Source organism: Pseudochaenichthys georgianus, chromosome 17 (genome assembly GCF_902827115.2).
Source record: "Pseudochaenichthys georgianus chromosome 17, fPseGeo1.2, whole genome shotgun sequence".
NCBI lineage: Eukaryota > Metazoa > Chordata > Actinopteri > Perciformes > Channichthyidae > Pseudochaenichthys > Pseudochaenichthys georgianus.
Genome location: NC_047519.1, coordinates 9053254 through 9068497, shown reverse-complemented (window position 1 = coordinate 9068497; position 15244 = coordinate 9053254). Strand labels below are relative to the sequence as shown.

Genomic DNA, 15244 nt, shown 5'->3' with positions numbered 1-15244 from the left:
AGCCGCTCCGGTCTCTCCGTTACGCCCCCCGGGGCAAAATCTCGCCAGGACAGCAGCACACGACAAGTGGAAGCAGGTCCCCGCCACAGCACAACTGGGCAGGTGGAAAAAGGGGGCCCAAGCAACAACGTGCAGCCGCTCCGTCTCTCCGCGACTTCCCGGGAAAAACCTCCCCACAACAGCACAGGTAAACCTCCTATCCACGCCGACGGAAGAGAGGCAGCCCTGCCCCTCACTTTCAACGCTCCGTGAGGCGAATCAGAAAATGTGCTCCGCTCGCGAAAATGCGCTCTGATTATACATTCAACATTAGATAAACACAGAAGAATCCTTTCCAAGTACCATAAGTAGATGCTCAGGTAAGTATGGCTAATAGAAATAATTGATAGACTTAATTTGGTACAGATCAGTGGTAGCATTCACAAATGTAATAATTCAAGTTTTAAGAACATTTAATCCTTCCTTTCCAGGTTTTTACAAAAGTCTTTGAATATTTGCCTGACTTTTCCTTTTCAGATTTTGAACAATGTACTTGACTGAAATGAATGTATTGGTTTGACTAAGTGCCTTACTCTTAACTAAAGTGTATTTAAGTAGACGTAAAAGTAATCCTGAAATTGAGGACACTGCAATTTTGCAGATTACAGATTGATCAAATCACCATTGTAAATTGTATACCCTAACTGTGAATTTTCAGCTGGATCTCTTACGATCCTACGTTTTTTAATGCTTTTGACTAGTGATTGCCTTGGAGTAAATCTTTAAAGCGGCAAGGTGGTTTTGATTTTATAGTTTGATGAATGAAATTAACTAATGATAAATGATCAAATATATTAGTTTAAAATAAGTATTTTTGCTATTTATGCATCTGTGTTATTATGTGTGTTCATTATTGTGCCTTTGAAGAAAGATGATCAAACACTGATGAGAGATGATTTTTCCTATTATGATTGGCTGTCTCAATCATTGTGATTGAATGTTTCAATCTTATTCTACTTTGTGATGTAATTCATGTAAGGTGAGACCACACTCAAATCCGGAGACACCTATTGATTTAAGTATTGACCAAATTATTATTAGACTAATGTTTTTAGGTTATAATAAATGATAAAAGAGAGGAACTGTTAGGGAAATTATTGACCTAGACTCCTAGATATGACGTACAGGACCAACCCTGACGTTTGTTTATCTCCTTTAGGGACATAGGCTGCTTCAGCCATAATGTTATTGTTCCCATTCTGTGACCGGTCAACACTAGGTCACAGATGGTCTGTTGTTGTGGGTGCACTGGGACACTTCCTTCTTTGTTGTTTGTGGACTCCAAGGTATGACATCTTCGAGGCCATAAGTGACGGACGCAAGTGACTCAGTGTGCCCAACTGGTTAAACTATCTTATCAAGATATGTTGATTACTCTCTGTGAAACCAGTTAAATGGGCTAACAAGAGAGAGGTTCTCCAGAATTGACGTGGCAACTCTCCCGTGCAGTCTCACCGTGACTGCTGTGACTTGTGATGTGAATCCTCCGGCCGTAACTCCAAATAAACCTCCAGTGTTTGACATCAAAGCTCCTGCTCTACCGTGTCTCTTTCCTGAGTCGGTGACTCCCACTACATTGCTACACAGAAGTTTCCACTACAATTATTATTTCTTTCTTTTAAATCTATTTCCCGTGTCAGTTTTGGGACCCCACCATAGGACCCCACACATAACAAGTTGTCCCGAGTTCCTCTGGCTGCAGTTCCGCAGACGGCCGGTGTGTGGCAGCAGAGCGCTGGGAGCAGAGGGAGGTGAGTTGCGGTGAGTTACCGTACAATATGACGGATATGACGGATGCGATGGAAATACACCGAGCAGATATGGTACCCCGAGCAGATATGGTACCTACACCGGTCTCAAGTCAGCACCGCTGCAGACTCGCTGTTTTGGAACAGTACTTAATATGGCGGACCCTCCGTGCGAACGCGCAAAGGGAGGGGTAGGGTGTAGGGGGCGGTTTGGGATTGGGCCTCAAAGAGGCCCTATCATGCTTTTTGGGGTGTTCCCTTTCCTGTCGTGTGTTATACGTTTGTGTGCATGTAAATTGTCTGCAAAGGCTAAAATCCCTGTGTTCCCTCCAGAGGGAATTTCTCTCCCACACTCTCTCTCCCCCTCTACCAGAAACGCCTCCATTGGACTACTTTGTTTACTTCTGTAACATAATGACATCACTAGGTTACACTTACGCTTCTATTGGCCAGTGCTGCAACACATCGTACGGTATAGGCTAAGGGGCGGAGCAAACTGGGCTCTGGTTTCAGACAGAGGGTGAAAAGAGGTGCTGAAGCACAGGCAGGATGAGAAAAATAAAGTGCTTTTTGAACATTAAAACATGGAGACATGTCCCAGTAGAGGCACTAAAGACTAATATTAAACTAAACATTTGAATCGTAGGGCCCCTTTAAAAAAAATTAGTATAAAAAAAACAGGGGTTATCAGGAATCTGCACACAGCACAAAAAAGGGATAATTTCGCATTTTTCATGTTAACTTTTTTTTTTAAATAGTTAAAGGGACTCTTCACACCAAAATACCAAAGATATATAAGTTTACTCATACATACCTGTAGTGTTATTAATATGGTAAAAAGAAAAATTGTTATTATAAATAAATAGCACTGAAGGTAACAGTGAAAATATATATTTTTTCATTTCAAACCTTTAATTAACCAGGTAGGTCCCATTGAGATCATTGATCTATTTTTCAAGGGAGACCTGCAGATGGGCTAGTCCTTTAAAACTCATGAATATGTTTGATCTCAGCTCTATTTAAGAGTGGGAATAATTTGAACAAATATACTATGTGTAAATCAGCTTTTTATTGTATCTAGTGTGATAAGGTCAGTAATAGAAACAGGTCTGTTGTGAAAAGATTTATCTGGTAATGAATATTACATATTGCACAATATATTAATTAAAATATATTATTTATTAATTTAATCTGGTTCTCATACTGAAAACCTAAACTTCCATTTTTTCCTCTTGAGCACTGCTTTCTTATCAGTGTATGAATTATGACAGGGAGACGTACGCATGCAGTTATATAATCACTGGATATAAAACAAATACCTGTCTCTATTTAGATATATATTGTTCTTTGTGTATTGATGAATATATATGTACCCTGCGTTCACGCATGCAGTGCACACAGACTGCACAAATAATAAAATACATTGTGACATTTTTCGAAATTGTGCTTTATTTTAACTGTATGATCTTTTTATTTCCATTATTAAAACAAACAAAAACGTTTTTTTTAAATGAATAAAATACATATCCTTCATTCAGTCACCTGTGTCTAACGGCTGAAAGAGGCACAATTACACTTATAAAGTGTACAGAATCTTGATCAGAAAACACACTTTTTTTTTATAAGACAGGCCGAACATTAAGGCTCTGTTGGTGCAGTGTAGATGTTTAAACTCCAATCCATGGTCTAACAGCAACATGAATTTCTTCTTGAATACCATGCCTGAATAAATATTGATCACATAAAAACAGCAATCATAAAAACATTACAACACTCACAGCGCTGAAGGCAGTACAGCGGATACTGAGGCCCTCAAAGTGCGGGCTGCTTATTTCCTACCCTTTTCCGATATTATCAGTGAAAAGGGTAAACACAACTGTCTGATCGTGGTCAGCCCTGTTCGTGGAGCGCACAGTCACAGAGCTCTTTGTAGATCCTCTTGCGTATCTTTGGTATGTCCTTCTGTGAAAACTGCTGAGGTTTTTCCAGAGCGAGGCGTCTGGAGTACTGTGAAGGAGAATGTAATGAGTTCAATACCACGATTAAGGAAATGAAGCTCAGCGCAAGTTCAACCAGGAAGACTGTCTTTAGTCATTCATCTACTATTTCTATGTTACTACTCTCTCTCCTCTCAATAAGTGGCACTCCCCAGCTTAACCAATCACTTTGCTCTATTCCCACAAGCCTATCATAGCGCTCTGCTAAACCTTTTAAATCTGCTCTCCCCCCTCCGACAGTTGTCATTTCCTCCGCCCCTTTCCACCTCCTGTCCCTCTGAATCCAGGATCAAGCTAAGCCCCTCCCCTTCAGACCGACCCCAACTATCCATTCACCACCACCAGGGTCTAGACCCCGGGGGGTTTCATCGGATGGGTTCTCCCCTCCCGAATGATACTCCTGCACAACGGGGCCTAATCGCCAAAAACTCCATTACATTCATTTGTGTATTCCTGGCAATAAATATGTATTATTACATCAAAACCGTCTCTCCTGATTGAAGTAATGTAGTATACTCAAATAAATAATTAGGGTGTTTAGAAGAGGGGTAGCATAAGATACTTATCCATAGTCAGGAGAAAATGTCACCACGTGTGGAACCCAAGCAATGAACTGCTGTGGATGGGGGCGACGCAGAACATATTTTACCCAACTAATGGAAAGACCCATTAAAAAACCCCGATATCAGTTTGAGTGTACGCTACATTTAGAATATTTTCACTGCTTTACCGTGCAATGGAGGATCCCTTTCTAACAGGCAACTGAAGCTGTTTAGATATCCATCTAAAATATCTTCAAAGTTACTAGACTTCATTGGAAAAAACACTTATTTAACCTTTCAAAATATGCAACCTGCTAGTCTATAGCTGCTTTAATTGGTTAGTTAGTTTGGGTACTGTGAGACTTTTGTGAATCCAAACTAACCATTTAAAAACACAAAAATCACACAATAACACACACAATCCAAACCAATAAAGGCAGTGATAGACCACAAAATGCCTTGTTTTATCAAAGTAAAAATACTCTTTTTGTAAATTGAGTTTAGTGGCTTTGAAGAGAGCATTGATAAACCTAATAGCGTCATTTCCTGGTCTGAAAAATAGGCTATATAGCTGTCTGAAGACGAAGTAAAATGGTGATATATTCTCAATATAGTGTCAACTTAAACTGATGGATTTTTGTATACCTTTTGTTGCTTCCCCCTCCACATCAGTACATTGCTTAGCTTCCTGTTGACGCTTCTTACCGTGTGCCGTCCACCATCTAGTGTAGGTAATACACCGACTATGGATAAGAACCTCAAACAACCCCAAGCCTCAAACTATCTGCACTATCCCTTTTTGCCAAATAAAGATGCTCGTACCTCCAAGACAAAAACTCCGCAGTCATTTTCATTGGTCTGCTGTGGGATTATCTGTAAAGGACAGCAGGGGGAGACAAGACATCACATGAGCTCTGTGTTATCATTATTTGTATTATCCTTATCAATAACCTTACACCATCAAAGGAACATACCTCATCGTAAGACACAGCCCAACCACTTTCAAAATCAGTTTGCTTCCTCTCCCTTGCTTCCACCATCAAATATTTCAGGATGTTCTATAATAAGCAAAACATAAAGAAACAAATGTCTCACTGGATAAGAACTAAGCGCAGGAGAAGCAACTGAGTTTTTTAAAGTAGATTGTTAGACAAGAAACATGAGGTTACCCTGGCGACCTTCTGCAGTGCGTTCCCCTGAGAGTCGTAAAGGCAGATCTTTTTGTTTGCGATGTCGGCCGTCACCAGACACCAGTGAACCTCCAGGTGGATGGGCACCAGAAGCAAGCTCTTGGAAAACAAGTCCACCTGCGCAGGAAAGATTGAAGCCACTCTGATTTATCTTTTTTTTGTTTCAGAATAATTTTATCATGCAGACTTTAAAGTTATTTTATCCCAACCTGCTTCGTCCATCTCTTAACACCGTCGTATCCTTTAGTCATGAGCTGCCTGTGGAAGAAGCTGTTCAGGAAATGGACCTAAGAGTTGGGATGAAAAGAAGATACAACATTACAATAATTAAAGACTGTGGAAATGAATGTCAATCAATCAATGTTTATTTAGTATGATGAGAGTCAGGCAGGACCACAGTGATAGGTTCAGCCACGACTCGAAGCCCAGGACTCAAATCCGGTGCTCAGGATAGAGGATCCAGGACACAGGACTAAGGATCCAGGACACAGGATCCAGGACTCAGGACTAAGGATCCAGGACTCAGGATGCAGGATCCAGGACACATGATTCAGGATCCAGGACACAGGACTGCAGCAACAGGATCAGAGCTTTTGACTAATGCTTTGTAGCCTAGTAACAGTACTTCAAAAGTTACTAAGAAATGGTCGGATAAAGCAGGATTATGCGGTTCGACTAATAGTTGCTCAATTTCAATACCATAAGTCAGAACAAGGTCGAGAGTGTGATTATAGCAGTGGGTTGGTTTATTTACACTCTGACAGAAACCAACAGAATCTAATATAGAGTTAAATGCAACAGTAAGGCTATTTTTATCATCGTCAACATGAATATTAAAGTCACCTACGATAATTACTTTGTCTGTTTTAAGAACCAAAGTTGATAAAAACTCAGAGAATTCTGATAAGAATTCTGAATAAGGACCTGGTGCACGATACACTGTAACAAATAAGATTGGCTGCAAAGTTTTCCAGGTCGGATGCGTAAGACTAAAAACGAGGCTTTCAAAGGAGGTATAATTTAATTTTGGTTTAGTATTGATAAGTAAACTTGAGTCAAAGATTGCTGCAACTCCACCTCCTCGGCCCGTGCCTCGAGCAATATGAGTGTTGATATGGCTGGGTGGAGTGGCCTCATTTATGCTGACATATTCTTCATGTCTCAACCAAGTTTCAGTGAGACAGCATCAGAGGCGCGGGAAGGTATTTTGAGTGGGGGTGCTGAGGTGCTATCCGATGTGCTAATTACGCACCAACGGGGGGGGGGGGGGGGGAACCACACACACACAGTGGCATAACAATGGACTCCAGTGAACACTATTACGGGCACTATAGAGCACGCACAAAAGCACTAGCGCACACGCGCACACACACACACAACAAAGATGTAAAATATTATTTTACCAACAATGTGGAATTTATTGGCTACATATTACACAGCTTATGCACGGCTGCAGCAGCTATAACCATAACATAATAATTAAAATACCACAAACATGATATTGATACATATAAAGATTATGCACATGATTTAGCAGATTTAGCGTTTGTAGAGAGAACAAATTCCGAGATACGTTTTCGCGCCATGTCAGTTACTTGTGTTGTTGTGCGTCAGGTTAAAAGTAGCCGACTAAAAACTAACAAAAAACTTTTTGTCCACATCTTTTTTATTTTTCTTCTCTGAATCAAAATAATTTATTATATAGTTTTAAATTATCATTTGAATAATAATATATCATATAAAATATAATCTCAGGCAAAATGAAATGAAATAAATATATATAAAATTTAAATAAATGTGCAGACAGGGGAGCTCCGCACCACCTGCCTGCCGCTAGGGGGTGCTGCAGCGCCCTCAGCACCCCCCTTCCCACGCCCCTGGACAACATATATCAATATTATAATCTGATATTAAATCATTTACCAATATTGCTTTAGATGCTCGAGATCTTATGTTTAAGAGTCCACATTTAATCTTCCTATTTTGTTGTAGTGTAGTAGTTGTTACATTTACTTTTATTAGGTTATTAATATGACACCTCTATTAGGTTTTACCTTAAATTGTCCTTGGGCAGACACACACACCGTTAAAGGTGGGGTAGGTAAGTTTGAGAAACCGGCTCGAGATACACTTTTTGTTATATTCCATGGAATGCTCTTAACATCCTGATAGCAATGAATATCTGAAGTGCTTTGACAAAAAATCCATAAACAAATGTCATCTGTGGAAGCCGTAATACTGTAAAAATCACGACCAATCATCTGAGCCGGCCCGGCTAAAATAACTGGATGGCCTACCTGCCTGTCAGCCTTCCATCTGTGCACAAACTTATCTCGTGCCCTCATTGGTCATGTGTGTGTTCGTGTGTGTTGGAGGAGGGGTTCTGTAAGGAAGTGGCAGATTTCTTCCGGTTGTGTATTTTCAAATTCTAGCGCACTCGAGCTGGTTTCTCCAAAATGACCTACCCCGCCTTTAATATTGGGTATTTTATTGGGTTCGGGATTCCTATGAATGACTGCCCAGGAGAGAGCACAGAGAAGCGTGTAAGACAGCGACTCCGCCTCCTAGTCTCAACTCCAGAATGTGTATTTATACTAGTCAGAAATTCAAACATAGTGGGTACGCTTGAAATAAAACGTGTCTGAAAGCACTTTCAAAGTATTTACTGCACAGTTTGAGTTTTGAGTTTGTCGATACCTACAAATATCTGGGCTTTTGGTTGGACAGTAGTCTGAACTTCAAACACCATGTTGAAGTTCTAACTAAGAAATTGAAATTCACTCTTGGCTTCCTTTACAGACTTAAATGTTGTTTTTCAACTTCATCCCGTAAAAGGTTGGTCTCTGGCTTATTCCTGTCCCAGCTGGACTACGGTGATACCATCTATAGATTTACCTGTCCCACTGTTTTGGCCAAACTCGACCCACTCTACCATGCTGCACTGCGTTATATATCAAATGCACCCTATAGAACTCATCATTGCAAACTGTATAGCCTAACTGGATGGTCCTCACTTACTATGCGTAGGATGCAGCATTGGTTTTTATTAATGTATAAAGCCATTTTAGGAAAGCTTCCACTGTACATATGTGCCAGATTTGCTCCAGTTTGTGACTCTTACAACCTCAGATCCAGCGCCTGGATACGGTTCCAGGTTCCTGCTGTGCGGACTGAGGCTGGGAAAAGGAGTCTTTTTTATTATGGTCCTTGGTCTTGGAATGACCTTCAATCACACCTCAAACTGACGGCACTTGTCTCAATAGCATGTTTTAAATTGAAGTTGTCTGAAGTCCTTACCACCAGCTGCTCTTGCAGTAATAAGTAGTGCACCTTTCTTACTGTCCTAATGTGCACAATGTAGTGACTGCTTTTTTGTCTTTTGTTTTCTTGGTTATGTTCTCTGTATTTTATATGTTTGTGTTATGTGTTATGTGTAACGTTGCTGCCTTCTTGGCCAGGTCAGCATTGCAAATGAGATTATATCACAATGCTTTTATCTGGTTAAATAAAGGTTCAATAAAATAAATAAATAAAAAAGTTTGGATAGAGAAATAGCGCAATTCTGGGAATTATGGGCAAGTATTAACTAACTAAAGGAACCTTACAACAATTCAGGAAATCCCTTATATCTAGTGGTTGTATGGCAATAGTCCCAAATATAACCTTGTAAAACAATAACTGTCGTTTTATATAAACTGTGAGCTTTGGAGGTGCTGCTTGGCAGATATTGTTACTTTTGAACAGAAATAATTCCCCTGTTCACAGTCTTCTGCTAAGCTAACGGTAGCTAAACTAGCTTAGTGTTTAGCGCACAGACATGGCAGTAGTATCAATCCTTTCATCCAACTTTCTGGAAGAATTTATAATACCATAACTGGTAAAGAATATGTATTTTAACACTGGAAATATTTTTAAAAACCTTGGCAGGTAAAAACTTCACCAAGCTGGTGTTCCAATTATATTTAAAAAAGGAAAAAACATGTAGGTAGAATTTACCTTGTGATGCGCGGATTCCATAATCAACTCTCCATACATGTTCATGACCTTGAAGAGACAAAACATTGAACATTCAGGCTTCTCTTCTTTACAGAAAATGTTCTTCTCAGAATCAGCATGAGAAACCTAAGGCGTGTGAGATGCTGACCTGGTCGTTGAGCCAGTTCTGATCGGCCAGTGTGGACAAGTCCTCCAGAGTCAGCGTGTGTTTCTTGTAGAGCACCTGGAAGCAGGGGACGGGCTCCTGGAACATCACATCTTGGTATTTGGTCACTTCTTGGAAGACTATATTTTTCCTGCACCGAGAAAAAGACAATATATAATTGGTCGTGAGATGAAGGTCGTGATAGACTCCATTCTGAATGCTGCACTCCCAAATACCTTGTAACAAAGCATGTCATTTTCTGCCACTAGGGGTCTCTCAATCAAAGTAAAAACAAAAAAGAGTTTGGTCATTGAAGTCATCTAGTCCCAGTTGGGAACAGGACTCCTTCAGGGTTCAATATTCAGGAGGTATTTCTCGGGAGACGAATCATCCATAGAACTCTCCCAAAAACACTAAATGCAGTGTTTATACAGCAGACACATGGAGAGGCGGAGCGACTGCAAGACAATAGCTAAGCTTTGTCTATCTTGTTTCTTTGATAACTCAACTAAATGAATAACTTAAGTTAATATAAGAGTTTTCCTGGTGAACACAGACCAGAGGAGCGATAAGCTAAAGGCTAACGGGCAAAGATATATCAAACGAATTGTTAAATGTGGATAAAAACTGGTTTATAAAGGTTTCAGGAAGATAACAATAGATTTCCATCCAACAAGCAGAGAACCAAACGATTCGGAGTTATTTAAGACGGTCCGATTCAGAGTCCTTCACAGAGATTTACCTGCCGCTGAAATCCGTGTTGAACTTCCTCTTCAGATGTCTCAACACGTCTCTCTTTTGTAATGGGATGAAACTACCATATATTCTGTAGAAGTCCTCAAGAAATTCTAGAGAAACATGGAAACATAGTCATCTTGAAAAGCAGCTAAAAACTGAAAATGTTAACAAAAAATATTGACACAATATTGATTAAAGTAAATATAAAAGTAATGTACCTTGGATGTCTTTTGCCAGCAGTCTGACGTCAGTTGGAGGAGACTTACTGCTGATGCCATTATTCGTGTGTCTGTTTGGAATCTGATTCTGACCTGGAGCCACAGAAGTCAAATGATGCGGAGGAGATGGGACGCCAGCCTCGAGCATTTGAGCCTGAACCAATGTCCTTTCTTTATTTAAATGTGAGTTCAACCCACATGCATCACTTTCTGTATCCAACACGGGTTCCATCGTTTGAGAAAGTGTTAAAGGGTCTGTAACTTTACTGCGTTGTTCCAAAGCTTCTGTTTTCTGAGATAGCAACGTTTGACTCGTGTTACCCTCAGAAACATGTGTGTCCTTGACCTGGTTCTGCAAAGAACTGGATGGATTTAACGTTTCTGACGGACTGAGAGATTCACTAAGCGACAGCAGGCAATCTTTCCCTCTGGTCGTTACCTCTGAAGCTCCAGTGTCACACCGGAGAGCCGATGCTGTGTCTGGATCTTCGAGCTTTGGTGTGTGATTGGTTGGGACTTTGTTTTCCTGTAAAGGGCTGGAGGTGATCCTGGGAGCTCTTTTCTTTGCTCCGAAAAAGCATTTCTCCCTCCTCTTCCTCCACATCCAAAGCTGTAATTTAGAGTACACGTGTTTCTTGGCTCGTATAGGGAGGGGAGAAATTCCCTTGACTAAAGACAGGAATCCCTTTTTCCTGAGGCATTTTGCTTCGCTCCGCGGGCCGCGTGTTCGCTGCATCTGGGAGAGGTTGGTCAGACTGAAAGACGGAGGATCACATGAGAGTTGTCGGTATCCCGTCAGATCGCTCATATGCAACACTGCTGAAGTACTGACTAGGCCATGGATTATCGTCTCTTTAACACTGATTCAGATTGAGATCCAGGTTCTTCTGACACTTTAGATCCTCACCAACACCATGACAGCTCTCTCTCCTTGTATTTCATTCTGCTTTCCGTAGCATCTCAAGTAGAATGTCAGCTGCAATACAGAATGAACATGTTATTATAGAAGGTTTCACATGGGTTTTTTCTGACTTATGATCAGGTGTATTGGTATGCATGAAGGTTATGGATGGGTAATGTAGTAGTTACATAGGCAGTGGTGAAATGTAACTAATTACCCGATTACTGTACATACGGCTGTGTATTGGTAACAATGTTGCAAACATCCTGATACAGGGGTTACAGTATGATTCAGTAGATTGTGTTACCAAAAGTAAACTGGCATGGTGTATAAATACTATCAAATGCTTAAAAAAATGTAAGTGGAAAATAAAATAACATAAATGTTTCATGAAATATGAACAGTTAGATCTGCATTTGCTTTTATCCTAGTATCATCAAACTCTTTTTTGAAAGTACAGATCAGCATTTGATACAGTGTTTTAGAAAATAAAAAAGATATAACAACACATCATATTGCAGTACTCAGGTGTATGAACATGTTCTTACACCACTGGTACTTAGGTTACTTTTGAAATATTCGAGCCTACTTTTAGTATTTTCAAGTTCTATTTATGTCATTGTGTTTTTTTAAGTAAGAAATACTGCACAGGGTTCATACACTTTTTCACCAATAATTTCAATGACTTTTCCATGACTTCTCCCTGACCTTTACCTCATTTTCCATGACTAAAACAATTACTCTCTCAGCGGTACCACTGAATTTTTTTTTTATTTTAACATGGTAAGTTGGAAAATAAGGTCTGCATATGAAACATGTTGTGCCTATCTAAAACAAATCCAATAGTAGGCTTACTAGCTCCTACACTCGAGGGCGTGATTGTAAAAATCTCTCACCAGCAAAATACCTCGACAGTTAAATGCCATTTTACGTTTCATTACTATACCATACAGTATTTCTTATCGTTATAGTATTACTATATCGGCAGTTAGATAAGATATCAATTATATTTGAGACAACTTTAGTTATATTTCCATCACTTTTCCAAATCTTTGGGGAAAATCTTTTTTTCCATAACTTTTCCAGGGCCTGGAATTTGCATTTTGAATTTCCATGATTTTTCCAGGTTTTTAATGACCGTAGGAAGCCTGACTGTAATTGTACTGCAAAATATTGGGGGGCTACCCAACACATACAGGATATATATATATATAGTATTTATATATTGGCTACAGCAACTTTGGAGCTTCATTGCAACAACAAAAATGTAAAATCCTGGTTGCTATAGCAACAGTTATTTGTACACACTTTAGTAGGATCTGAAATCTGGCAAAGATGTGGAGATACACGATGCATTTCCAATGGTTGTCAAAGCTTTGCATAGCAGTTCAGGTAATCTGTCAATTGCACAAGCCTAACATATATATATTTGATTTCCTCCTGAATTTGACACCACACAAGGCTCAGTTTTCCCTGTCAGGTGTGGTTTCTTCTTTACATGAGGATTTTTAAAGGAAATACACTTGCTAAAGAAGCTAACACAGCTAGGTTTACTGACACAACAACAAATGGTGAGCCGCTAGCTAAACATGCTGCCTTACCGTTACTGTCTCGTGTGCCTCTCTGAAGCTCTGGAGAAGGATGAATTAATGTCTGTAAAGAGATACCATATGTACTTGTTTGTGAATGAAAGTAGTTTTAATTTTACACAAACAAATTAGTTGTTTCACCCTTTAAACATAGAGCGCACTTCCATGAGTGTTTACAATCTAGTCCACACTGGCAGTCGCGTGGGCAACGTGTCACTCCTGCGTAGACCAATCACATTCTTCCTTTTCTTCTTCTCTCGCTTTGTTGGCGGATCAAAATTACTTTGACAACCGTACCGCCACCTACTGTACACCACTGTGAAACTTCATGTTTTGTAATTATTCTCATCAACCTTGAGTCAAGTAAATAATTCCTCTCTGGTAGCTCTTGGTGTGTTCCCAGCAACAACATCAGATTGCTGTTTTGCTCATTTGTCATTTAACTTGTATCTTTTGTTCTATACTTGACCTTTCTAGAGACTTGGCCTTTTTAATTTGGAATTGAAAAACGCACGACAGTCTTTCTTCTCTGACATCATTACCAAAAACAAAAACAATGCACGTGCCTTGTTTGCTACCGTCGACAGACTAACTAACCCCCCGGTGTCAGTAGCCTCTGAACTTCTATCCACCAAGGCGTGCAATGATTCTGCCTCCTTTTTCACTGACACAATTCAGAAAATCAGACAAGCAGTCAGTGCCTCTGCATCAGGTACAGCAAATGTGTTGTCTCTGTGTCCACTTAAAATCAATTCAAACACCATGACACAATTCCATCAGATTAATGATAAAAACCTAGAGGACATTATACAACTTCTGAAATCCTCCTCCTGCTGCCTTGATATTATTCCAACAGGATTTTTCAAAGATGTTTTGCCTTGCATGGCATCAGATCTACTTCATATAGTAAACACATCTCTTCACTCAGGTATTTTTCCACAGGCCCTGAAAACTGCTGTCATTAAACCGCACTTAAAAAAGAATAATCTAGATGCTTCAGTAATGAACAATTACAGGCCCATATCAAACCTCCCATTTCTAGGTAAAATCATTGAAAAAGTTGTTTTTCAACAGTTGAGTAATTGTTTGCATTTAAATAGTTGTTTCGATGTGTTCCAGTCAGGCTTTCGTCCAAACCACAGCACTGAGACTGCTCTTGTAAAGGTATTTAATGACATCCACTTAAACACAGACAGTGGCAGAACTTCAGTGTTAGTATTATTAGATCTCAGTGCTGCGTTTGACACTGTTGACCACAACATATTACTAGACCGACTACAAAACTGGGTGGGACTTTCGGAAACAGTTCTAAATTGGTTTGAATCCTACTTAAAGGACAGAATAAACTTTGTTTCTATAGGTAAATACACATCTGAGTTGACAAATATGACATGTGGGGTACCTCAAGGCTCCATCTTGGGGCCTCTTCTATTTAACATCTACATGCTTCCACTGGCTCAGATAATGAAAAACAACAAAATAAGTTACCATAGCTATGCGGATGACACACACATTTACGTAACAATTTCACCAGGAGACTATGCTCCAATTCAAACACTGAGTAAGTGCATTGAACAAATCAATGACTGGATGTGTCAGAACTTTCTCCAATTAAACAAAGATAAAACTGAGGTAATGGTTTTTGGAGCCAAGGCAGAACGTATAAAAGTTAGCGCTGAGCTTCAGTCTGCAATGTTCAAAACAACAGATAAAGCCAGAAATCTAGGTGTAGTCATGGACTCTGACCTGAGTTTCAACAGTCACATTAAAACAGTTCCTAAATCAGCCTACTCTCACCTAAAGAATATATCTAGGATTAAAAGACTAATGTCACAGCAGGATTTGGAAAAACGTGTCCATGCTTTTATCTTCAGTAGACTGGACTACTGTAATGGTGTCTTCACAGGTCTCACTAAAAATTCTATTAGAAAGCTGCAGCTAATTCAGAACGCTGCTGCTCGAGTCCTCACTAACACTAAGAAAGTGGATCACATCACTCCTGTTCTGAAGTCTTTACACTGGCTTCCTGTGTGTCAAAGAATAGATTTCAAAATACTGCTGCTGGTTTATAAAGCTTTGAATGGTTTAGGCCCAAAATACATTACTGACCTCCTGCTAAATTATGAACCATCCACATCTCT

The 15244-nt window shown here is 39.8% G+C and overlaps 1 protein-coding gene across 1 annotated transcript; it reads right to left on the bottom strand.

Moving 5' to 3' along the window:
- Positions 1–3216: 3216 nt before the first annotated feature.
- On the bottom strand, positions 3217–13307 carry LOC117461703 (sentrin-specific protease 5-like). The gene is made up of 10 exons (XM_034103573.2): positions 13116–13307; positions 10614–11589; positions 10400–10505; positions 9661–9808; positions 9513–9560; positions 5726–5803; positions 5496–5633; positions 5301–5384; positions 5149–5199; positions 3217–3794 (listed from the first exon to the last, which is right to left on the bottom strand). Exons 2-10 carry the CDS (start codon positions 11419–11421, stop codon positions 3678–3680), a joined length of 1578 nt encoding a protein of 525 aa, XP_033959464.1. The 5' UTR covers positions 11422–11589; positions 13116–13307; the 3' UTR covers positions 3217–3677.
- Positions 13308–15244: the final 1937 nt, after the last annotated feature.